This window comes from Rhipicephalus microplus, chromosome X (assembly GCF_043290135.1).
Source record: "Rhipicephalus microplus isolate Deutch F79 chromosome X, USDA_Rmic, whole genome shotgun sequence".
Classification (NCBI taxonomy): Eukaryota; Metazoa; Arthropoda; class Arachnida; order Ixodida; family Ixodidae; genus Rhipicephalus; species Rhipicephalus microplus.
This window is the reverse complement of record NC_134710.1, coordinates 417801330-417828003: the sequence shown is the minus strand read 5'-3', so window position 1 is coordinate 417828003 and position 26674 is coordinate 417801330. Positions and strand designations below refer to the sequence as shown.

Here is a 26674-nt window from a genome sequence, read left to right as displayed (position 1 = left end):
CGGACCCTCACCCTCTTGCATGCGTAATCGTGCGAAAGACAATTAAACTTTGGAGCCGGATATCTCGGAACACAGGCGTGCTAGAAAAAATCTTCCAACTGAAACTGTGTACAAACACCACTGCCTACATTTTTTCAATATAAACATGCCAACTTACCGCAGCCAGTAAAAAGTTAATTATTAAATTTTAGTTAATTGGGCTGCTGACAGCGATAATTATCATCTAACTTTCTGTCCCCCTGGCCGCTTAACTTATTTGCACAAGTGGTTCTCACGTGCCTTCGAGCGCCTAATTTTAAAAAAATCATAAAGCTTAATTTTGAACACCCGGTATTTTGTGCGACACAGCGACCACTTGACCTGGGAATAATTGCGTTGCGAAAGCGAATCCCACTTCGCATGCTCTGATCGAAGCAGACACAAACGCGAGCAGACCACGGCTTGGCCGACAGGCACAGCTTGTGATTGGTTGTGAAGCAACACCCTCAACATCAGCTCACTCTGTGACGTTGCCAAAACACTTCTTTCATCTGGCACGCCTGTCGTGTTCGTCATATTACCCCCTCGCACATAAGAGCAAATTTTGTCACGCCGTGAACAATGCGCAAGTACTTTCTAAGAGCTCTCTTACGTGCTGCGCAGTTGTCGAAAACAACATGGCGTCGTAAACAGTATGTTGGTCGGTGCGAATTTCAGCAAATGCTTCTCGAATTAGTTACTTCAGTGTTCAACCGGATGCGTTGTGATTACGGCAGCTCGTTCGGTGCGTGTAAGCAGTATGGAAAGCTTTGGCCGTCGAATAGAGTGCGGTGCAGCACAGCGAAGCCAGTGTGTCGGTGTGTTTATCAAGTGGGGATCGGTGCCGGTGTATCGACGGCAACTAGTCCTCGAGAAGCCTGCAATGTGTGTGTATGTGTGTGTGTGTGTGTGTGTGTGTGTGTGTGTGTGCGTGCGTGCGTGCGTGCGTGTGTGTGTGTGTGTGTGTGTGTGTGTGTGTGTGTGTGTGTGTGTGTGTGTGTGTGTGTGTGTGTGTGTGTGCCGCTAGCAGTTAGTTCGCTTGGCTTTACAGTCTCTCAGTTGGGTGTTGTGTGACATTTTGGAGTGACAGCGTTTTGGCACGTTACTTGAGTGACCCCAAGTACGTACGGAAACGTATGAACTACGCGCTGTGTTTGGTTTCTGCTTCGCCACTGGTTATCCCATACGCTTTCATTTTCTTGTGAGCAATCTAGTGATCGGGAGTGAAACGATGTTTGTTGTGAACAGTGGTGCTGTGTTGACGTTCCAAGACTTGTGAAGAAGCTGTGCTCGTGCGTTCGCAAACTTAAAGACAGCGTTGATAACTGTTTTGCCCTGCGAAGTTGCGGTGGTGGAGCTTGGCGCTTTTGTTTGTTTACTCGTCACTTCTCCTTTTTTGTGATAACCATAGTGCCAGAGCTGTGATGTGATGAACCGAAGCTGCGTTATGCTACATTCTGTTGTGGATCGTGCTACTTTGGCAGCGCGCCTAGACTGTTCTTTGATAAGAACTTGAGAGTTTTATGTGGCAGTGAGAGCACGTGAACGTCAAGCTTCCTTCCCGCCCCCAGAAAGAGCAGAGATTTCACCGGTGCCTTGCTTTGGATGAAGCTGTAGACCAGTACCAGCTAACTACCGGTTTTCCGAGCTCGTCTGGCCATCGTTTTGCACGTCACTGGAGTTTTGACAACAGCCGGTCAAGGCCAGTTCTTACACTATATCAATGGAAGTGCACGCCTGGCCAGCCCTTCATTGCTGTCACCGGCAGCTTCCAGTCTGCAAAGGTTCTTTGCCTGTTGGCCTTAGAACACACTTCGCTCCTCATGACACTGACGGCTACTAAATGCTGCCATCGGTGAGTTGACCTTGCAGAACTATTTTTTTGATACTCACGCAGTACTATAACGTGTGCAAGATTAACGTGTGCCATCAGATGTGACGTTTCCTTAAGCTAGGTTTAAGCACGAAAAATTTACTACTACTGTTATATACATACATATATTACGGAAAGGCGGGCAAATACATCAGATGTTTTTTTTTGTGATTTGATATAAGTGAGCTCTTGTTTGATTATTTGGATGGGCCTGTCGATTTGCCACATTTGATAGTTGGAAAGTTAATGTGGATTTATTTTCCGGGAGCCAGGTTGCACTTATGGAATTTATGTTATTTTGAAAAATTAGTTCTACAGACAATTACCGCTGTGGTAGCACTATACATCACTAGGACATATATTGCGGTACGTAAACGTAAATATTTACATGAGGATTCAGTTTGTTTCAAAGTGATTGTAACAGATTTGGTCACTTTAACGAAGTGATAGCTTCGTCAAATAAGTATTAGAAGTGAGTACTTTTAATAATTGTTTTTAAATACCTTGTTTTTGGCTCTTCACAGATTGCAGAGATTAGTTTGTTAAGGTTCTGTGATGCACCAGTTGCACACACTGGCACATCAAGCCTCATGATGACTTGGAGCACCTGAACAAAAATAGGTAGGACACGTGCTCTCTAACTGTGAAAGTGTGTGTCACTGCTGGGACTGTTATCATTCAGTGGACCTGCATGTGGCCTGGAAGCATGCATGGCAGCCTCATCTAGAAGGACTGCGATCTGGTTGGGAGCTTCAAGCGCACAATACTGCCTAACGGCTGGCTGCAAGGTTAGTTTTTCTTTAATGCATATGATTAAGTGAACACCACTTACTGTGCACAACTTGCACACCCAAGCATGGTTGCTTGCAGTGGATACCTCTATCATTCTCACACATAATGCCTTTTGAACAATTATTGAACTAAATTGCGAGAGAATTGAGAATGTTGATTGTTCAAAGCCTGCAGCTTATCAATGAAACTCTAATCATCTGAGGCTCAAAACCTCGTGCTTCTGAACGAGCACAAATACCTTAATTCCTTATTGAGCTGCCGAGCTTGTGACTCCCTCTGTGGATCAAGTGATCTGGAAGGAAATAGCAAGTAGGTGAAAATCGCCTGGCATTTCACAACTTCCAAAGAGAAAGACCTATTGAAAAAGCGTCAGATGACATTGGGCCAGTGCCTACATCTTTTACTTGATGGTGCTTTTTCTCTCTCAGTGCTGTGGCATGTTGTGTTTCAGCCGAAGCCCCACCACGGCAGTCTAGTGGCTAAGGTACTCGGCTGCTGACCCGCTGGTCGCAGGCTCGAATCCCAGCTGCGGCCGCTGCATTTCCGATGGAGGCGGAAATGTTGCAGGCCCGTCTGCTCAGATTTGGGTGCACGTTAAAGATCCCCAGGTAGTCGAAATTTCCGGAGCCCTCGATTACAGCGTCCCTCATATTCGTATGGTGGTTTTGGGACGTTAAACCCCACATATCGATCAATCACGTTTCAGCCGAAAGTGTTCACCACGATTGCACAGTGATATATTTTTTTCTACAAATTGTACCTGACCTAAGTATGCATTGTTGATCTCTAAAGGTGACGTTCAATGAGTTTCAAAGCCATGGCTCCTCATCTCTCTCTCTGTGGCTAGCCTACTTCAGCAGCAGTGCGATGCAGCCAGCACACATGCAAGCTAAGTCATGCATCGCTCATTTGGTGTTCTGTGCAGGACACAGCATATCCATCCGGCAAGACACTGATATCAACAATAATGGTGAGTGTTGGTGGAACCTGTAGGAGCCTGTTGCGTTTGTTGTGTATGATTATTTCCTCTGATGAAGGGCATTTTCGAAAGGTTTTCTTCATTTGGAATATTAGATGTCAGCAACAAGCACACTCATAGTCCACAAGTGCTTTGTGCCTTCTAGACTGCCCATTTGCTCCTATACGGGATATGGTGAGCTCGCTATGTTATACAGCCTTAAAGTTATGAACATTAGCTGTTGTGTTGTAATGCAGTCTAACTTGTGTTTCTTAGTGAACATATTTGTGGTCTGCTTCTTGCACCTAGTCTAAATTCGAAATAGAAGAAACTTTATTGGCTTATTATGCCTGGCAGTTTTCGCCTTCATTCATAATATTGTAGTTTTTTGCCTTCATTCATAACATTGTAGTTTTGTTCTTGTATCCTAATGAAATATATTTTCAGTCTTCACTGTTTATGTGTGGGTTGAGCCTTGTCATCGGCTTCTTAAAATACGACATCTGTAAATATGAGCACATATTTAACAACTGTACACCTTTGCCTGTAGCATGGATGTGACAGTGATCTGTATTTTTCTAAGTTCCAGCAGTAACAAGGGATCCGATGCTCCACGGTTATGTACAGTGTATCAAGAACAGAGTACAGAATACCAACAAGTAGAAAGGGACTGCAAGTGACTGTTCTCCGGCTCAAAGTTTACGACAGCAGAAAGAGCACATTGTGATGTCAGGAGCAGTTTGAATTGTATACGTTGTAACATTCTGTGCAGCTGCAGTTTAACTTCTTAGCAGTGCATCACTCAGCAGTTCCTTTGCTTGCATTCCAAAATTATTCAAATTTTGCATGGAAGACACCACCAAGCTATGACAATATTTTAAAGGCTGCGGTAGTGTTAGATGGAAAACAATTTTGAGCTGAACTTTTTAATATGCATGTTAATCAAAGTGCCTGCGTGTCCCTCCATTTAACTGCCTTAAATCACAGCATGCAAGGTCGGAATTGGTAACAGTGTTTGCATTCTTTTAGAGTACATGAAGTAAAGCTATGGATGCGGTAATCTTGTGCTTAGTCGATATAATCCTTCAGTACACATTCATTTGTATAGCCCCAACGATGTCATGTGTGTATAAGCTCTGGGGAGTGAATCTATGTGGATTATTTATCTGGAAGGACGAGGATCATCACTACTCCTAGTATATCTAACAGTAGAATTTAGTGCTTGTGTATTGCTATCTTAATGTCTGTCCGTCCTTCAACAGTCTATTTCTCTGTTTCTACTGTATAAGTGTGGCTTTTTGATGTATACTTTGCTCGGATAGGTTTGTTCATAATGTAATTGTGTACTATGCAAGTGACTTAAAATCTATGCAGCTATACCTAGACTACAAATAAAAGTATTTATTTTTATTTATAAGTAGCTATAGCATGCATTTACTTATCTTTTTCTAGGTGTCTGTGCAATTGTTTAGCCCTACAAATGTATTGGTGTACTTTAATATTGAAGCTGGCGTTTTAAAATAGTTTATTAGAGAAGTAACAATATGTTTATAACCATTAATACTATTCCAAGATGAGCTGTGAAAGCTCTGTGGAAATGTATTTACATTTTTTAAACTGTGTCAGGGTAATTTTTCTCAAGTTTTTTAATGTGGTCCCTGTTTAATGCAAAGGACACATAAATACTTTACAGTGGCATAGTATTAGTTGTGATTTTACACATACATGCTGAACAACATCGCAGTTGAGGCCAGCAGCAAGACATACATGTAGTGCACTGGAGCATCGCATCACAAATTAGTGTACAGTCTTTGCCCACCAGTGAACTGAATTTTTTTCGAGCGCACTAACAGACAGCTGTATGGGAACTGTGTTGATGTGCAAACTTTGAAGTCTTTTTGAGGAGTGTTTCTCATCGTTTAGCCCAAGTGAACTAGCTACCCAAGCCCACAACTTGTGGGAATTCACCCCATGTTAGCATGGGGTGAATTCACGAATAGGAAAAATAGATTGTCTTTGCTTTCTTGGCTGAAAGAGTCACTTCCCCCGTTCAACCACCACGACGCGCCAGAATAGAAACTTTTAGCTGAATAAAGTTGATAATAGTTTTGAAGATTGTTTTTGGGAAACGAAATGGCGCTTATAGCTGTCACTAAAAACACTGTTTGCTTCAAGGAACTTCGTAGCTTAGAATTGTATTATTCATGTATTGTCTAAAATTTCTTTGCGCTGCGCCGAGTTTCTGCCCAAGTGTCCTGACATGCTTTGTTATTGCGTTGTGAATGAGCCAAGCTATGTAAATAAACAGAGTAATATTTCAGACATGTACGAAATATTGATGCACAGCCCTTTTCTTTAGCAAGGCATTGTCAAAGGCTTTATTATTGTGTTTATTATAAAAAAGTGCTTGTCTGTGGTCAGCAGCAGAAACTATGCATCAAGCTTTTCCGAGATGGTTCGGGAAACGCCGAGTTCAGACATAACAGTGCTGGTGGATTTCTCTCGTAAATTACTTTCTGTATATTCAAAATGAGTGTATTAAAATTGTTGTTTTATAGCTATTGATCATAATATTTACGACTGAGTGTATGTATGTATGTACGTATATATGTATGTATGTATGTATGTATGTGTGTATGTACGCATGTATGTATGTATCTTTTAAATGAGAATCCGTTTATCATTGATGCGTAAGTTTGGTAATGATTTGGCTGAATTTGTTTCTAGTTCTTTTTCTTCTGAGCCATTATACATTCCAATTTGATTTTACTGCTCAAAAATAAATGTAACCTTACAGAAAATATTTGCGTTCGAAGAAGTTGTTTCATTTGCCAACTTACAGTAATGAGCAAGAAATTGGGTAAAAGGGAACCAACCTGCGAAGATTAGTTTAGAGCATAGCTACTTTACATGGCATATCTTGTACACAATGCGTTCAACGAATATGTAGATTTCAACATATCAATTTTAATAAGAATAAACAAACTATCACCCGTGGTTATATATGAGTGTGATATTTATGCATATTGTAATATCGGTTGGCAATTACTATTAAGGTCACAAACCTTGTAAAGCTGAATACACGAATTTTGTCCATGCACCTTTCATGTGTACTGGAACTGTTGTTAATAAAAAATAAACTTCGGTTTAAAAATTCATTTAATAACCAAAAGCAGAGTATCTCTCTGGGATACAATTCCAATTGCCATTGTGTTTTTCCGTTGAGGACAATAGGGGACCCTTTCAGCAGAACTCGATCAATTGATATAGTTCATTTTAACCATTGACAGCGACATTACACTGAAGCGCGCAGCATGACAGAAAGAGGGAGAGAAGATACAAACTAATCACTCTCTCTGTGTTTTCTCTAACTGTCCGTGCTCTTTGATCTTGCTGCATGTAATGATGCCCACCAAATTTGCACGAAAGCGTGTCCCGACAAAGGCAGTCAACTTGGCCGCAAGCAGTTAGCTCGCTGCATGTGTAGATTTTCTTCAAAACACCGGGACGACTGATCACTGGTCGAATATCCTAACACGTGAAAAGTAATATACCAGGTATGATATTGGTATTTCAGCACTGCACAGTTTTGCGATAAGAGAGGGTGGAGGGGAAAGTTATCAACCCTGAATTATATAATTAATAAAGGAGCACGGCACGGCTCTTTTGGGTCAAAAGGGGAGTGAAAGAAGGCAACGCGAAAGCCACATTCTCAAAAAACCAGGACCCGCTGCCACGCATAATCTCAGACCAGGCAACCTCTTAAAAAGAAGTGCTCGGTGACACTCCGGATCGAACCCAGTACCTCCTAGATTGTAGCTGAGTGCTCTAAGCGCTCGCCCACTACAGCAGCGCTTCCGTTCACGCTATAGCTGATATGTTTTCAATGCTTCGAATGACGCCAAATGCAAAAATGTCCGGTGAAACTTGGTCAAAAATAGAAAAAATAGTTAGAATGCGTTTGCCCAAGGTTACTAGAAGATAGAAACCTCCACGTGTGGCTGTATAACCGTGCGCTATTTATTCTTGTACATTACTGTCATGACGTTGGGATAGCCGGCTCTAAGGTACGCTACCTTCTTATAGTTTGCCAATTATAAATAAGAAAATAAAATATATATCGGCCTGTGACAATGCTAATCAGCTATTATGAATTCACTGTCACTAGCGCTACTTTCACTATATGCCACTTTCACTATGTGCCACTTTCCCTATGCCACTTTCACTATGTCCGCAGGTCAAGAAATATGTGAAAACAGTTTGAATGAAATTGGAGGAAATAACACAGTATTGGATTTGACTTCATGTGAGAGTGTAGAACCGTCTCCGCACAACTCGATGCTTCTGGCCACTTTTAGAAATGATCAAGAAATGATGATTGTCCTAGAAGATACTCCTGAGGAAATGTTTCACGCTGTGACTCGGACCAGAGAGAATCTGCCTCTGCAGCATTCTGGCCGTAATTCAAAGTTGTAGGAAGAACAAAGAGCAGAAGATGAAGGTATTGCCAAAGTGAAACTGGCCGAAGGAAGTCGAAGGAACGATAGACGTGGAATGTTTGACAAGAATAAATATACTGAACAGCTTTCTGGCAATAGCCAACTGATCCAGTGAGCCAAAGAGCCTTCTGATAGCTTTCCAACCAGCAACAATGGCTCCTTCGATCTTCTCGGTGGTGAAGCTTGAAGTCAGCTGTTTCCCGTGAGGTCTTTTTTCGCTCAGCTTCGAAGAACTGGCTAATGCTGTGACCATACAAGATGATGGTCACTTAAAATCGAAAATGAGCACGCTGCTTGTGTCTCTTAATGTGAACCTGGGCGTTCTGAAAAAGAAGCCAAAGCAGGACCGCCACTGCGTAATCCAGCCATGCAGGCATTTCATCAAGAATATTACTGCAGAGCAGCGAGAGAGCAAGGCGAAGGTCTCGAACCCCCGCAAGCTACGTCGCTGCAGGTATTCAAGCACTTCATGGAGTCTTCTCCAAAATGCTGCCGTAAACAGTCTACAGCAGAACCCGATTGTGCAGTGCAGCTGCAACGCCAAATCGAGGTGAAAACGACGCGGTTGGAAGAGCGCGCATCATTTGCGTGTTGCATCAGCAGGTTTAATCTCACTGAGGCGTTATCGACGTGGTGACTGTACAAGAACAACTCTCCAAGTGCGTAGCTGCTTCAAGGATGGGACGAAGTGGTCAGGGCCTGCTTCGTGCTTTTGGCAACTGATCACGTGGTGGACCACCGGTACAAACGTTACACATGTTCTTAGCGTCAGCATGGATTCTGTCTCGTGTTGCTTTCACATCGGAGGATGTTGAAAATAAAGAAGAGAGGCAAGGGCTTGGGGCAGACGCAACAGACTTAGAGAAAAAGAAGAATGGAGTAGGAATGATGGATTTAGTGCTGATCCAGTAAACGTCGTCTTTTCGACTGACAAGCATGGGTCCTTGTTCTTAACACACAGGCTGATTTTCTCGCTGACTCTGCCTTCATCACTCCTGCTCCAGTGAAGGCACACGAGTACGACCAAAAGACTTTTCCCCCAATGGTTGTCCCACCTTGAATGAATTCACAGATCTTCAGGAAGAAGGAAGCGAAGGGAAGGCAGGCTGTAATTAGTGAGAACAGCAGTCAGTGCATAAACTTTTTTTCATTGGAAAAAGCTTTGTACGAAAGCCACCTTGCAGATTCCTGCAAAAGGTCATTTCAGGTTAGTTAATGTAGTTTGATGCCCAAAAAGCAGGCTGGGAGAAATCGATGCCACAGGGAGTCTTGAAATGTCGGCCACTTAGGGCTCTTTATTTTGCACCTACATATCAGCACGTAGGCTTTTTTCTTTCTCACAAAAATTGATGAAAATTTAGGTAGTTGGTGATCTTTAGCCCCCACCCGTGGTGGCAGATAAAAACACAAACAAGGAAAGTACCAGGTGACTGACCCACCAAAAAGCTGTGCAATGTAATACGTGCAATAAAGTCTTGCACTACTACCTTATCAATTATTAAAAAGAAGCTCCAAGCAAGCAAAAACACTCAGCTGCACAGTCACCTCGGAGCCCTCGCAAAACACGTCCATCCGCCGCCAAACCAACACAACCTAGCGTCTCCAGCAGAGTGGCACGTGTCGGATGCAGGGGAAACTACTTTGCCCATAGCGCCACGCAAGCACAGTGGGACGAGAGCAAAGCAAAAACTAAGGGTATGGCCTTCGCGATGGCGGGTGCTAGGCGTAAAAACACGCGATGCGCCACCGGCATGTCGCAAGTGACATTTGCGCTCCAGCGTCTGATGCTGCGTTTTTGTTGTAGAGTTTGTCGTAGAGAACCTTTTTAGACACCTGCTTCGCAGGGCCCATTCTATCAGTACGTTAACTACACGGCTGGTTTTAAACTTCGTTGATTGAACATAGGAACTGAGAGGCTGAACGACACTTCGGCATCAATTCGGGCACGTTCGTTAAAAAAAGAACTTCAAGCTACCAAAAAGATTCGTCGTGCATTTCGCAGGCCAAACAAGCAAAACCATCATGTGAAATTCTCATTGCTGTAACTCCCGCGATTTCGGGGTTCTGTGTAATGAAGCCTCCCCCCATATTGGCATCAACTTTCTTGAAATTGAAGGTAGGTTCATTAGGCTAGTAAACACGAGAATTATCTCTGGGCAATCCAGCAGGCCAAGGAAGCTGCTGAAAGACTCGGCCAACGCCTAGGCGGGAACCCAGCCCTGTAACCTGTGGAAACCGAATAAAATATTCACTCGCTCACTTATTGATATGTGGGGTTTAATGTTCCAAAACCACCATATGATTATGAGAGACGCACTCACACACTTGTGCCTCGCAACGTGTAGACCTGGTGGCAGTGCACTGTCCACTGAATGAAAACAAAACTGTGCTGCTAGGTGCCACATATTGACGAGGATGATGTAACTTCAAGTAGTGCGACAAGTTTTGATGTCTTGGTATTTCACTGTTTTTTCGGTGACCCTAATAAACTTTATATCACGTGCTGATTTACACCTGCAGTTCAGAAAAGAAGATGATCGAGTACGAAACCAAAAGCACATTGGTGTCAAAAGCAACAGCCAATCACCCATCTCAAATGCAATAAAATGAATTTTAAAAGCCAGTCCACACTGACTCAATTTGCACTTGGCTACAATTTGTGTTCTGCAGATTAGGTACGAGCGAAGTGGAAATGGTGACGTGCGCCTCTTTCATTATGAAAGCTTATAGTAAAGTGGTACTGAAACAAAAACTTTGGCCTCGAGTACTTCTGCAGCAATGTTTTGTGGAGAGCCGGTTAGTCATGGCACGACACATCATTGCTGCAGCACGCGACAGATAACTATTCACAGGCCCTTTATTATTGATCAGTTTCAGTATCTGTTTCCGAGAGCTCCAAAAACTGGGTGCAACTGTCACCACCTAGCGTGTGCAGCTCTTGACCACGTGAGCACACAGAACTGTGACACATTTCCACATGGTCCACATCAAGAAATACTTTCGAATAGGAAACGGGACTGCAACGTTGCTGAAAACAAAATTTCTACGCATGTGCCACGGCCACGCACTCGCAAACAGCCAATGAGAAATATAAACTGCGCAAACGCAGCAAAAGAAAAAAAGGCCACAATCACGTGCTCATAACTTGTTTTGTTGACTGCAGCGTGGTGACGTGAGGGATGTATTGGTCCCCTGAAGGGTAACCTTCGATGGTGTTTGATATGTGTGGTCTAACGTCCCAAAACGACCATATGATTATGAGAGATGCCATAATGGAGGACACCGGAAATTTAGACTTCCTGGGGCTCTCGAACGTGCACCCAAATCTTAGGACACGGGCCTACAGCATTTTTGCCTCCATCGAAAATGCAGCTACCACAGCAGGGAATCAATCCCACGACCGGCGGGTCAGCAGCCGAGTATGTTAGCCGCTACACTACCGCGGTAGGGCCCCCTTCGAGAGTAGATAGAGTTGATAGCTCACGCAAATTTAAATATTCTTTTAAAATACCTTCCCAGCTATATTCGCTTTTGATATTTTTCAGAGGATATAAGAATGTTTCTGGAAATTTACCCCACAGTGCCCTTTTAAAAGAACATTATTTCACACTTTGAGACAGCTACATTTCATATATTCTGCAAGCCTCAAACCTGTGGCCTTAAGTGGTGCAACCAAAAAAAGAAAACTTCAGCTGCATGTCTTCCAGCAAAAGTTTCTACAAGCCGAAAGTGAGAGAATATCTGGATCTACATGACAAGCTTGCTGTCAAAATCAAGCAGCTCTGTGTAAAGAGAGCTACTCAAGGTCCCCAAAATGGAACTCAATTGATGCATGTAATTTCGTAATTTTACATGTTTTCATATTATACCTCTTTGTTTCATCGAGAGATTGCACAAAATCTTTTGTGTAAGAAAACATCGCTGTGCATCACTGTACCATTGAAGCTAATGAATAGAATTCAGTTTTCATTTCAGACATGTTTAAATAAAAATATGGCTGCAAAGGGAGAAAAAGAATCCGCTCATTCGCGGCTTGTAAAGCTCTTTTCCCCACATACACATTGGTAGAGCGGTATGCGGTTTATATGCATATCATAGAAAGGTGCATTAGCATTCCTACGATCACTCTCAGAAGGAAATAATAACCTTATAACTGGATACGTAATTCTTGACATGTATCAGTGACATTATTTGGCCCAAATATGTCTCTTTTTCGTATATTGTTCCGTTTAATTTTGCTCAATATATTTCTCACGCCCATCATTTTAGTTCTCAATTTTTCTCATACGTAAACCTGTCCATGATCAACATAAAGTAGTTGTTTACACATCACTTTGTGTCGTCTTTCTCATATATATATATATATATATATATATATATATTTATATATATATATATATATATATATATATATATATATATATATATATATATATATATATATATATATATATATATATATATATATACCTTGCAGCGCATCACAAGCATGAAATATCTGCCAGCAAAATAAATTAACTCCCTATGAGACTGAAATCTCCTTGCTTTTTCTTCCTTCCGATTGTCAATATACCAGCATAAACAAAGGTGCTATTGGGCTTAGGCATTTAGAAGTGACCCAGTTATCAGCCAATACACGCGTCAAGTCGATACACCTTACGTATTCGTATACGTCAACCAACGCGGACTCAGCGTAGAGTGGCGCGCGAGCCTCTAACACGTTGTTATGCACATGGTGGTAAACAGATGGCAGCAATTTCACATAAGGTCTGTTTATTTTCTAGTTTTTAAAAAAATATATTCATAAAGTTCAGGTTGTACTATACACTTATTGCAAAAGAGTACGGCCACTAGCGTGGGATCGGTCTTAACGAGAAACAAGGGCCACTTTCATCATCGCCTCACGTGACTAACGCCACTGCACATGCACGTTTGGACAGGCAAGACGGTGAGCGCAGTGCGTCAAGTACACAGTACTGCTCTGAGTCAAGTCGCACGTCTATTGCCTGCGGCAACGCCAGAAACAGCACCTGCAACAAAAGACAACAGAAAAGCAAACTAGGCTTCTCCATGCCACGGGCAAAAACTACAACACAAAGGGTGCCACGAGCACGTTTTTGTTGGCAAAGGGGTTCACGGTGACGCGCCGCTTAGAGAAATTGGTCCTTGCGACCCTACTGCGCACTTTCATGATCAGTGACAACAGGGCTCGATCACTCGAGTGATGGCAAACTCCTCTTGTGTTGACTTCGAGAGTTATAGGTCGTTGTAGTACGACCACGGGCTAGCACAGCACATCACTCTTCTGCCTGGCGTTCAGAAAAGGCAACAAAAAGCAAGCATTCGCAGCAGGCACAATTGACCATGCATTCCGAACGGACTCTGAATAAAGGGAGCAAACAGCGAGAAGCGAAATGCGTGGTCACCCCTCGTTATCCAGTGAGGTCTCTTCCTCCCATTGCGTGCTCCCAAAACCTTTGGAAGGCTCGAGTGGAGCGCCACTATTGACGTCCGGGTGAGAAGAGTGATCGTCACTCCCACTACCGCAGCGCCGACACACCATAGAGGAGAGGAGAGGGATGTTAGGACATGACAACAAAAAAGCCCACGCACTGGTGGCAGGCTAGGCTCAATTCCAGCATGGTGCAAATTGATTACATTAAGACCAAATTATAACAACCCTGGATATAACGAAATACCGGTCATAATGGAGTCAATGAATAATAGTTTTGTAATAGATATAGTGTTAGAAAGGTAGTGTTATAACGAATTTCAGGATATAACAAATTTATTGTCGTGTAAGATGCCATTTTAATATAATGAGGTCTTGAGTGTATAACAGCGAGCACTATTTGAAAAAAGTGAAAGTTCGAGTGTTCCCAAACTCCTACTGGCACCCTCCTCTACAGTGACTCTTTTAGCACATTTTTTCATGTAAGGAGCAACAGGCCATGCATGTTGATTACTGCTTTAAGCTTTTGTGTTAACACTTCTGAAGAACCGTTTTTCCGTCAGGAACTTTGAACAATGTGTGTTTTGGAAACACAGTTTTTTTTTGTAGCATTCATCTTGGAACCTGCTCTTGTGCCAGCATTATAGGCAGCAGCCGTGCTCTCTCTGTTGTGCAGCTTGCAGAGCAGCCAGCCATATGAAGGGGCACAGGAGAACCTTTTTCGCCTTCTGGACAAGAACAACAAGCAGCCGTCTTCCGTGGGTCAGCTGAAAGACGGGTGAGCTGACCTCACACTTCATTCATACCAGCCAACTCTCCAAGTTGCCCGGGCATAGCCATAAATTTCTGAAGAACTTTCCTAACCCTAAAGGAAATTGAAAATATTACAGTCGATGCGGGATATATCAAACTCAAAGGGAATTGCGAAGTACTTCAATATATTGATAACCGAAAATTCAAAATAGGCGTACTTAAGGCTTATATTCGAGTCCTCGAAACAGTTTTTGTCGATTGTAAAGTGCGCCAACATGGCTCACAGTGCGCTAAATAACAAGGTGAAAACAGTTTTTTGCAAGCCACCACACTTTATTTTGAATGAAAGTATTTCATAAAGTTGTCTTGCTTCTTGAGCGCTGTCAAGTTACGTTTATTTCTCTTAGCTTTCTTTTCTCGACACAAGGTGGCGTAGACACCATTCAGACACGTTCCAATTCTTGGATAACATGAACTTGATGCTGTGTATAATTGGAACGCATTCTAGAAAACATTTTACAGCAGAAATTTACTTGACGTCATTCCAAGCTTCAGTCATCATTTTTATAATTAAGAGCGAGCGGATAAATGTTTAGTTCGTCTCCTGAATGAAAATTTGTCAGGAACAGACTAAGAAGTCCACAAGCCCCATGAGAATACTGACCGCTGCTCACGAAAAAAAAAAGGCGCAGAACTCTACTGTCAACATGTTGGTGACAGTGATGGCATTTGTTGCTTTTTAGCAGACAGACACTGATTTGGCGCACATAGCAAGAAAAGTAGCCTCCAATATGTGCGTCATAGAACCGAAAGCGCCAAATATACACAGTAAGATTGCACATCTTAAAGGCTATGCTTTTCGGGCCACACGGCATCGTGCGCAAACAAAAAACGAAGGGAATGCAAATTGTTTCAGAGCTACTTCGCATTCTCATTTTCGGGCCCTCGGCAATCAGCCTATTTGAAAACCACGATATCCGTGCAGTAAAACCAGCAGATCACACACCAAACGAACCAAACCACTCACATGTGCTATGCAATGAACCACATCAACGGTGTGTAGTAACGCTGTTTTTTCATCACCTTTGTGCAAGGAGGGTCAGAACTTGTTAGGAGACTTCCTAAACATGATAGATATTCCGTTAGGAAACTCGCACTTGCCGGACGCTGATACAACACAGTGTTCGATATAGTGGATCACTTTTTGTGCACTAGTTCGATATACGTGCGCACTAGCTCTATAATTTTGCATGGGGAATTGAAGAAAACTTTTTAAATGTTCTATATAGTTGAGCTTGGTCTAATAGTTATTTCAGGTTTGAAGTTATTTCGAAGCGAATCTCAGTTTTGGTCTAATGATTTCTATTCGAATTCGAAATATGTATGTATCATATTATAAAGGAAGAGAGATGTATTTGTTTTCACCAATCTAAACTACGCAATAGTTCTGAAAATTTAAGCAAGGACTCTGCAAATGCAATTTTTTTTCATCAAAGCAAGTGGAAACAACTTTGATTAGTAGCAAGATTTGACCTTCTGAACAATGCAAGTGAGAGCATGTAAATTATATTAGGCTTTAAAATTTGTCCTATAAGTTGGTATATCTAGCTTTGAAACATAAAAAATGAATTGTTGTATGGTTAATATCTTCATATAACCTTGAAGTGGAGCTTCGCGATATTTTATATTTCTCTTTATTATGTATTTTTGCGGCTCAGCAGCATTGTGCAGCAGTGAAAACATTTTTATAAAAAGTTACGTGTGAACTACTAAATATGTGGGTAGGTGCTTTCACTGCTGAGTATGCCTTTACTGCAGTGAAACCATTTTACAAGATGTTACGTGCGGATTGTGATGCACCTATTCGTTCGTCTTGTAACATTCGAATACTCTCCCAAGCACAGATATAGCCAAAAGTTCTACGTACAGTAGAACCTCGTTCAGCCGTTTTCAAAAACAAAAAACGGGGAAGATAAACGTACGATCCGGGAAAGCTTACGATCCAAATACAGCGAAAATTGAGGCTGGCAAGTCCATGTAGAGGTGCATGGAAAGAGAAAAAAATAATTACTAAAAAAACAGTAGATTTCTGCTACTTTCTCTAACCCTTGGACAAGAAAAGCTCTTTCTGGACCTATTGTCAACCTTTTTGCACATTTTCATTCTTTTTCGTGCAATAGAAGCTCTTTTAAGCTTCCAGTCTAGCAAGAGGTTTGGCAAAGTTTGTCGTTCAGCGCCCGGTTACGTTCTCGCCACAGTCTTTCGATGCCTCGTCCTCCACCTCCTTTGGTGCGTCGCCTCACACCACCTCTGTGGCAGTTTTGCGACTTTTTACGGCTCACAAGTCGGGAAGTTGTCATCTATCGAGACAAACCCAGAGAAGTGTCCTTCAGCGCCAGTCGTCGTCAAACGCGCATACCACAGTTCTGTGCTCTCTATCCTCCGATGCAAGCCGCCGCCACAGGCTATTCAGCTTCACCCTAATCAACAAGGGCTTGCGCTTTCGCGCCGCCATAGTGGACGGAACTACATCGAATCGCGAACTATACTGAGCAACGTGCAGCCTCTCACAGTGCCTTACATGCATATCCCTATTTTTTTTTCTCCCTGAAGTAGCAACAATCAGTGAGGTCCCTACAACTACTCTCATTGGGCGGAGCTCGTTTCAGGTGGAGTTGCGACACCCTGATAACAAAGCCAGGCTTGACCCGGGCTAATAACATGGGCATTATTAGGGAGAGATAGGCCCATCGCGTTTGCATCTTTCCCGCTGAAAGGTGCATGGCTAACATACTTAAATGTGCGAGGCCTTGTAAATATTTTGAAGCAAGAACATGCTGGCAGACGCCTACAGCGCCAGACACGGGTTTGGGAGAAGACGCATATGTAGTGGCGCATCATGTAGTGGAGGAAGCACGTGTGTCTCGTGATGAAGCGATGGTTTGCTCCGACGTGTTTCTCGGCTGTTGTAGTGTAGGAAGATGGCATTTTCACATACTATGCGACGGATGAAGGCTTTGAAGTGCTCAGTGAATTGACGCCAAGGTGCCAGCTGAGAAGGAAAGCCACTGTGCTACAGAAAAAAAGTAACACCTTTGTCGCAAAGGCGAAGCAATGAAGGCGATAGCAACAAATTGGAAGGTCATGCGCAGAATGGCAAGCAGATTAAAAAGTTCCCCGCGTTTCTCACGCACAAATAACGCACGAAACGTACTTACAGGTACAGAAGAACGCGAATAGGCGTCTCCATTGTTAATTTGCTGTGTTCGTAAAGCGCGTCCTTTTCGCAAACGAAGGCTATGCCACGATTCAAGTAACCTTTGTGTGCCCCGTAACAACATCATAATTGTTCCAGTACAAGCCCAACGCCAGCCAAGACGTATGATCCTCCCTACTTGGAGGTAAGGGCACGCGAGAGATCGTCCACTCTATTCCTCTCCGCGGGCCAAATTATCTTTGACAAATGAGAGCCACCGTGCGCACATTGCGCCATCTTGCTGATAATGCTTCAAACACAATAGCAGCCCCCCCCCCCCATGATACGCGCAAACAGTGGTAAGTGGTAGATATAAATAACTAGCTAGTCTAGTGTTCAAAGTGGGGAACCTCGGTAGCTCCTTGGTTAACGCTTCGCATTCACCACGCGATGGTCCAACGTTCGAGTCCGCGCGCCGGTGCTTTTATTACTAGATATTGAGGGGCGAAGCTTCTTATGGCGTGGCTTGTGCGTCCCTCGTAGTACGTAGCCACCAGTGGCACATACCCGAAATAGCGGTCCTCACAATGTCTGCTGGATGGGGGAACTTGTATATGATGAATACATGATGAAAAGATGTGAGATGGCTGTGCTTGGAGTTTTCTCTAGACATATAGACGGACGAACGGACTGACACACGCATGGACGGACAGACAGAGGGGCGCACGGACAGACGGACAGACAGAGGGATGGCTGCAAAAAGAGATGGACGGACAGACAGACGAATGAACAAACGGACGGATGCACCAAGGATCACACAGATAGGCGGACGCAAGAACGAATGGACAGAGAGAATGACAAACGCTGTGCCCCACCAATCATCATTCACAAAGTGGATATGCTGTAATTTTTATTTTTTTCTTTCTTGCGTTTTCATAAGTATTGATACGTATACATATACAATGCATGACATTGACGCGGACGCCGTTGGCGAAATTCAGCTGAGAGTGTCCGTATAATTGCTATCGCAATGAAATGAAAGGCAACTGAAGGTTTTGACGGTCCAGATGGGTCTGTGTATGGTTCACAGACAGGTGAAGGGGGGATAGAGAGCACCACTGTGCATTTGAAAAAAAAAACGTGGAGGGTCAATTGAATATGACTCTGACAATACGCGGGGGTTGAAGGGGTGACAATTGATTGCAGCAAAGAAACTGCCATCGCCGTGCGGCAGCAGTCTGCCACTTGGCGCTTCACAAGCACGCGAGAGTAATTTTTTCTTACACCTGATTGAAAATTCTGGCGTGTGTTTCTCCTCCTCTCTTTCCTTCTTTTTCACATTTCCTACTTTTTCTGCGTTTTCTCTCTCTCTCTTCATTTCTACTCATTTATCTATAATTTTCTTTCCTATTTTTGTCTTTCGTTTTTTTTCTTGATTTTCCCGCTTGCTTCTACTCGTTTTCATCTTTATTCACTGTTTCGCCTGCGCAACGCCTAGCGACAACAGCATTCGACAGCCCGAGGTCCTAGAAGAGCTCCGAATCTAAAAAGGCGGAAGACAAGTGTATATACATGTTCACAGTATTGAATTTCTCGAGTTCGTGGTCTCACGTTTCGTATATAGCGACCCTCTTTCCGTGTTAATCGAGCGTGCACTTTCAAAGGCTTACGGATCTCCACGAAAAAGTGACGCGAAGACAGCAAAGAAGCACCTCTATCAACGGTGACGCCACCGGCATGCCAACCAACCTCCGCAGGCCGTCTCGTCCCCTCCAAGCTACAGAGAGAGAGAGAGAAAAAAAAGATAGTGGGCCGCTAACCTAGTAGAACGTATGTGCGTGAGGTACGTCACCTCTTAACGTCGCCGGCTTGCGCAAACCGGTGCTTCGTTGATACGACACATTGCTCGGTGGGCAGGGAATACTAGGACTACGCCCTCTTCTTCGTAGAGGATGTATCATGCGACTGTAGTTTGCCACAATGCGAAACATTTCTGCCGAATAATTGTATTTTGTGGGAACGTGTTTGAAGGAACGTATTAAAACGTAGCGCTATGGAGGCATTTCTGTTTCTCACGACTCCGAGCGTAGGAGCCGGTAAATTGTTTTAAGTGGGAACGTATCAACGCGGTTCTACTTATTTACGTTGGATATATACAAGACTGACTGTAATAAAAAACTGCACTCTTGAAATTTCCTGACCTACTAGTTGTCATGGGACAGAGCGTACTATGGCCCATAGTTATACACATGTGCACGAGTCTCATCATTACAAGTACAGTGAAAGCTCGTTGATCCGAACTTGGAGACTCCAAAATTCTTCGAAATAAGCCGAAGTTGAATGAATAGACAGGTACTAGAATGAACGACAGCTGCACCACACTGCGTGGGCAGAACCCAAGGAAGCCACTCTGGGATTGATTATCATAAATTAGGCATTACTACATGTTTGTGGCAGATAAGTTTGTTAAGTTCATGTTTGCTGCCGCAGCAAATGAAATCAATTAATCAGTCAGTTATTTGCCACAAAACGAGAAGTGACATGTATTTCTTTAGACAGTGAGCTCCAAAACGCATTCGTGTTTATGGTAAAGTTAATGCAAATAAAACTTAAAGTTATCACTATTTTTTATTTGCTTGCACTTCTGTCACAACTCCATGAGCATCATTTGCAGCTTGCCCTAGAGGTTCAGTGCATCGTCTGAAATTTTCATCTGCAGAGAAATGGTGCTGTTTCGTTGTTTTGCACCACTAGTAAATTTTGTGATTTTGATCAGTGTGTGCAGACTTCTGCAAGGAGTGATAAAAAGCCAGGGGCTCCCACTTCAAATTATTTAGAGTGGATATTGACGTGTTCAAATTGTCGGCAGTTTTTTTTCCATAGAAAAATGCAAAAAGCTGTTCCGGAACCAGGACATCAGTTCGAAATAACGAGCGTTTTCTCAGCCAGCGTTATCAATGAAGTATAAAATCTTTACTGGCAGTCATTCCGAACCCTCCATCGTGTTTCTGTGGCTTTAAGAAACAATACATCAAATATGTATGTCAGTTTTTTTTATGTGGAGGAGGAAACGTCAGCACTACATCTATGTTATCTTTGTGCAGCGTTTGCGTCTCCAGACGTAGCACATGACTTGGCTACACAGGCCTTTGCTTTGCTATTGCTAATTTGACATTGTAGTATAACAAAATGTACAATGCATTCAACTTTAGTCTGGTGTGACGTCTAGCTTCAGGCCATGCAATAAGTGGCTCCCATTTATCATAGCATATTGAAACGCAGTTCAAACATCGCAGTTTGCCCTTCACACACAGTTTTAAAGATCTCTGTCATTGTCTTAGCTGACAAATTCTAAATTGTTTTGTCGCAGCTTAGACTGCCAAAACAAGCGGCTTCCTTCTGTTGTTGTTAAGCAGTTTTTGTGACCCCACATTACGGGCTGGGTGCTTTCGGAGCAATCGATGGAAAGCATAGTGAGTGAGTACAGTTTAAGCATGGTTTTTTAGATACAATATCCTAGCTTTTATTAATAATTTTGACCTGCAACTTGTTGGAGTTCTCAGCACTTAAACTTCACTGCCAAAAAATAGTACCCTTTACACATTTGCTTACCAAAGTCTTTGTCAGTTGTTTTTAAAAAAAAAAGAATTCCCAGCTTTACGTCCTATTTTTGCTGCAGGTGCAAACCATCAGCGCTTTTCACAAGCGGCTACCTGAGATTGTGCGAGAAGTTCTACACAGTTAGTGACACCAGGTTGGTGTAGTAATAAGTTTTATAGACTATAGCAGTACATTACTACAATTTTACTTTTTGTGAAATATTTTTATTACAATAATTTCTCACTACCTGCTTTTGACAAAGTAATTGGAGCTCAAAATTTTTCTACTAGTGGCCTGAAGAACCTGTGTGAGGAGTGCTTGTCACAGCTGACTGCCATCTTAGAGCAGCCCGAGGATGAGGCAGAGTTAGTCTTCCAGGCAGCCACTATGTCCATCATTTGCGCTGACATGCTGCATAAGTCAGGTAAGAACCGTCCCAATTCTTGTCTTTCGCAACGCATGCCATGCTAAAAAAACATTTTCGGCGAGATTTTCTCATCGCCTCAAAGTAATACTACAGAACAATGGTTACTTTTCAAAGACAATGAACCTACCACGTTTGTTCAAATAACGTGACCTTGCGCAGGCTGTTTACACCAAGTCAAAACTGCATGTATGCAGTTATTGTACAATCTCGGTAAACGAAAACAGCTTAGAGCGAATCGTTGCTTAAATGAATGCTTAATGAGAATAACAAAATGTCAGAGTTAATGGTCTGCGTTTGAGAATGTCTTAAATGTTCATATTATCTACATCAGTGCTTTACTAATTCAGAATATAGGACGAATGTAGGACATGATACGCAACACCAGTGGAACATTTTGCAGTGAGGCTGATGACGTCAACAGTACAGAGTACAATAATAAACTGGTACTCAAACTGCCTTCAATAAAGAATAGAATTTTGTGCATTACAAGATGTAAAAAATACTGCCTGAGGCTTCTTCTTTTTCTTTCGTGCAATTACTTAACGCTACCATGACAAACGCCATGGCTGGTTCAAAAGGTTTATTTTCACCGTGATCTGCTCCCCTTAGGTTGCATCGCAGTGGTAATTTCCGCTAGCGTGTTCGAATTCTCGTGGATATTTAAGTTATTGGTTCCTCTCCGTGCTTCCGAGCCAAGTGGATTATCAGGCACCTTCTACGCGATTTCTTGGAAGCTTAAACATTGGTCCGAAGTGGATAACACAAGTGAAGGCCGCGTACCGTGTCGCATTTCGGTGGTGCGACACACCAGCAGCATAAAGAGAGATTCACTGAAGGGCACCAGCACAAATACAAACCCACATGGGAGGCCCATATTCCCACACTGACCTCCGAATCTTATGCTTCTTCCCGAGCCTACACAGCAGTGTCCGAAAATGAATGAATTTTGTGTAAAACACTGCATTATATTGCAAGCAGCAGCGGCCTGCAAAAGGAGCCTAACAGAAAGCATTATTGCTTATGTTTGCAGCGGAATCGCAGTGTTGCTAATTAACAATGGGCTGGCATATCCCTCAATAAAAGTGTCGGTGGGGAGTGGTTACATCAAAATCCGTCGAAAGGCAGGTGATTTGAATTGCACTAACAATGTGCTGATGAGTAAGACAAGATTTTCATCCAAACTGAGCATTTACGTGTCTAAACACAAGCGGCAGAAAATATCACTTAGTTGTTGCCATACTATTTAAACATGGCACCCTTATTCATCATTCTTGGTAGATGAAGCTCCAGGTATATAGCACATTTTCTTTGCTTCTCTCCACAATAGTCATAGTGCTAATCTTAGTACAAAGTACTACGAAGGTATGCCATCAATTGATAGGCTCGCAAGGATCATCAAGCAGCAGGTATTTAAATTCTTCACAGACGTGTGTTCAAGTGTTTCTAGCACAGAATATGTCTCATAAGCCATCAATGTCGACATTTAGAAAGATTTGTCAAGCTGGAGTCTGTCACTGCTACTTCATTTTGTGTTTTTCAGTCACACTATTTATAGCACAGTGCATCTCCACTGGTACTAACCAGGCGCTTTAAGTGTTCATTCATGTAATCCATCACTACATTGTAGCTACATTAAAAGTAGTTGGTGTGGACAATTGACATACCTACCAACTCTTTAAAATTTTTCGTAAGATGTCAGCTCCCGCTTCTTTAAATGTTGTCGGACATCTTTCTTGTGTTCTCCACCAATCCACTAAACTTTCCTAAACCATTTTTGTGCAAGCTATCTCACGATGCTGTTCTCGTTCGGGTGAGTAAACTTTTCGGCGAGTTATTGAACTTCAAGTGTGCGAAGCGGGAGACGCGTCTCTAAGATGAAACACTTAGCTACGAGTGCGGAGCTAGGGTTCGCTTCGAAGGAGTGCCAGGCCTCGGCAATCCCCTAATGCACCTGTTTAGGCAGCGAGGATGCACGAGATGGGGATAGCAGAAGGCATGGACTCTGGAAGACTTCGACGAAATGGGATGAACCAGCGCCATTGGCACCCGGTCGAAGCCAACACTACAGCAAATACAGCAAAGAAGCATGGTTTCAACGTTCGCTCCTTCTCGACAATTTAGAAGGTTGTAGCCGCTTCGCGACTGCCTCGGCTGCCGAGAGACTAGATAAGAGTCATTGTGCGGCCCCGTGGAAGGCTTGACGTTTCGAAGGCGGACTTGGTACTGCTATCAAGGGTTCTGACTATGCCGTTGCGCTCACCGACCAATAAGCATCGGAAGATACATTCTACCCCAACAATGTACAGAATATACTTGTTATTTCGACTCTGGCATAGTCACATAAATATTGGCACATTTGATGTGACTGCCTTCTTAGTCGCCCCGGAAAACATCTGTAAAGGCGTCATCAAGATTGTTGACCCCTCGATAGAAGAGCACACCTTCAGAGGCATGGTTGTCAAAGAAACCCGACCACCATTGAGGTCAAAAGAATCAAAAACACGCATGCTGCTGTGATACTTTTTGATGAGCTTCGAGCTCCCAAAACTTCATATGTGGAACGCCTTTAGTGTCGTGTTCTTTTTACAAACACCGAATTGATGTTTCTCACGCCTTCGGCTGAGTCGGGAACCGGGCCGACCTATGCCACCAGAGCAAAGAAGAGAGAAGTAAATGCCACAGCTGCGGAGAAGCACACTCTAATGGTGCTACAGAGGCCCACCATTGCACTCCGAAATGCAAGCTCTGTAAAGGTGATCACCCCACAGGTTACCGTTGCTCCAGCGAAAATCCCACATCTCATATGTCGTGCGACGACGCAGAAGACAAAGACGCAACCGCTTCGAGTAAGAAGTCAATGCTGAAAAGGTTAACGGCCCCACGGACATGCAACCGGAGACGGTAGATGGTTCCATTCCCAAGCGGCGCTCCAGCTCCAGAGGGCCTTCTCGTTGCAGAAGACGCTCCCGTTCCAGAAAACACTCACGTTCCACACGGTGCTCTCGTTCCACCGGGCACTCTCAATCCAGCGGGCGCTCGTGCTTCAGGGGCCGATCTAGGTCGAAATGTCCTGGCGAGAAAATGACCTGGGCTAACATGGTTCGTGACAGTGGCTCTGCACCGACAACACCGACAACATCAAAGCAAGGTAAGGTACAGCCAAAGCATGTGGCAGATCCGCGAATACCCACACTACAACGGGAAAACAAAACACTCAAAAAGGAACTAGCTGAACTGAAATCAACTCTCGCCTGGCTAGAAAAAAGTATCTTAAAAGACACCACGCCACCCATCCCTCAATCATCAGGATCCGTGGTCACGTGATGTAGTCCAAACAAACGCAGGGCCGTCAAAATCCAGACAGATGACGATACATTCGACGTACACGAGCTTATGTCTGACGTCAGCGAGGCTTCCTCTAATGGCTCAGCTAGTGATAACAAAGCCAAAAAGCACCATAAAACGAAGAGTAGGTTAACTAAGTTCCAATCAGCACATTAAAGAGGCACTCATACAACTTTATGCCAGACTTGATCGCCTGAAAAGACCAATCGCTCAACCCAGAGCGGCGAGAACGATTGCCACGCCGGACTCATGGTCCATGTCTTCCCCGAAACCCCAATCTGTGCTGCCGACACCACTCAGCCACCAGGCCCAATAGTTGAAGTGAACACACAGAGGGCCATGCCAAGTGAACACCACAGATAGCCCATCACAATTTTTCAACATCTGGCAATGGAAGTGTAATTTAATCAACAAAAAGAAAGCTAACCTAATGCACTTAGTGAGATCATGTAAAAAAAGCCACATTTCATCATCTTACAGGAGTGCGGGGCGGAAAAGAGCGTTGAAAACATGTCCTTCTCGAGGTACAAGGTTTCTAAGCTAATCCTGGACCCCTACTTCAAACAAGCAAGGGGCACTGCGACACTCATCCGTAAAGTTATCAGCGTTACAAAAAGGGACACCCCCACATTGAAGAAAGGCCTCGAATCCATGCTAACAGACATCACTCTGAGTCGAAACCTCGACGACAATCTTTGCATATTGACCGTATACAATTCTTCGACCAACCGACTCAGTAACTTTACCAAACCCCTAACATCGGCCGCGTCGAAAGCGAAGGACCGGCCGTCGATTGTTGCCGGCGACTTCAACGCGCACAACAACGTCTGGGGCTACGTGGGGCTACGCTACCAATGACAGGAAAGGCCTTAAGCTTGCGGAGTGTGCGGACATCGTTCAGGTCATTCTGTTCAGCGAGACACCACCCCCGACTTGACGTCTCTAGAAAACGCGGAAGGGTCGTGGGACAATCTGGAAGAGGACCTTGGCAGTGACCAATTCATCCTAGAAGTCAACGTCCGTATCACACCCGCTCCACCCAAGACGTACAGGTACGTCGACTGGAACCTTCTTCGAAGAATAAGAGGTAGCGAGGACGGAGAAGGAAAAACCTTCAATCAACTTTTGGAAAATCTGAAAAGTGTGGTGGCAAAAGCCACTAAAGAAATCACCTTGGACTTGGAAGTGCCAGCCGTGGATTCTAGAGTCGCACACGTCCGGGCGACGAAGAATGCGCCGAAGAAACAATGAAAAAGCGGAAGGGAAGCAGGACGCTGCGGTCTAAACCAAGGGGAATACACAAAAAGATCGAAGAACATTCCAGAAAGCTGAGGGCGCAACAATGGGACGAGGCTTCGATTGAGGCGGATGATAAAATGAGACATGGATGCGAGTGGAGCCGTCTTATAAATCTATTTGCCGACAGCAGCAACCCAACCAACAACAACGCCCGGATAGGTCTCGATAGATTCGTCCATCTGCACATTAATGAAAGCACTAGTCCCCATGACTTTGCTTACACCCCTAGCAGACAGACCTGCCGACATAAATCAAGTCAGTGTCCTGTGACGACCCAACACGCCAGTACAAGGGGACACCTCAACGCGCACTAAATTGTCCGTTCCCGGTCTCGAAGATTGTAGACGCCCTTCATGGCTAAACGGCCACTCGGCCCCTGGTCCAGACGGACTAACAAACTGCTCAGAAGTTTAGACGACCAAGCCACCCAAATTATTACAGACAAAATAAACGATGTAAAGA

General features: G+C 43.6%; 1 protein-coding gene and 1 long non-coding RNA gene across 2 annotated transcripts in view; both read left to right on the top strand.

Moving 5' to 3' along the window:
• LOC119161898 (nonsense-mediated mRNA decay factor SMG5) overlaps window positions 1-26674 on the top strand; it is a 394369-nt gene that overhangs the window by 111276 nt on the left and 256419 nt on the right. Inside the window, exons 7-9 of the mRNA XM_075880312.1 lie at window positions 14269-14370; window positions 21221-21295; window positions 21432-21565. Coding sequence (XP_075736427.1) covers window positions 14269-14370; window positions 21221-21295; window positions 21432-21565 — 311 coding nt within the window. The remainder of the gene's footprint in view (window positions 1-14268; window positions 14371-21220; window positions 21296-21431; window positions 21566-26674) is intronic.
• On the top strand, window positions 1953-6719 carry LOC142776508 (uncharacterized). The gene is made up of 5 exons (XR_012887594.1): window positions 1953-2257; window positions 2416-2512; window positions 2574-2679; window positions 3609-3653; window positions 4225-6719. It is a non-coding gene; the product is annotated as an uncharacterized LOC142776508 (long non-coding RNA).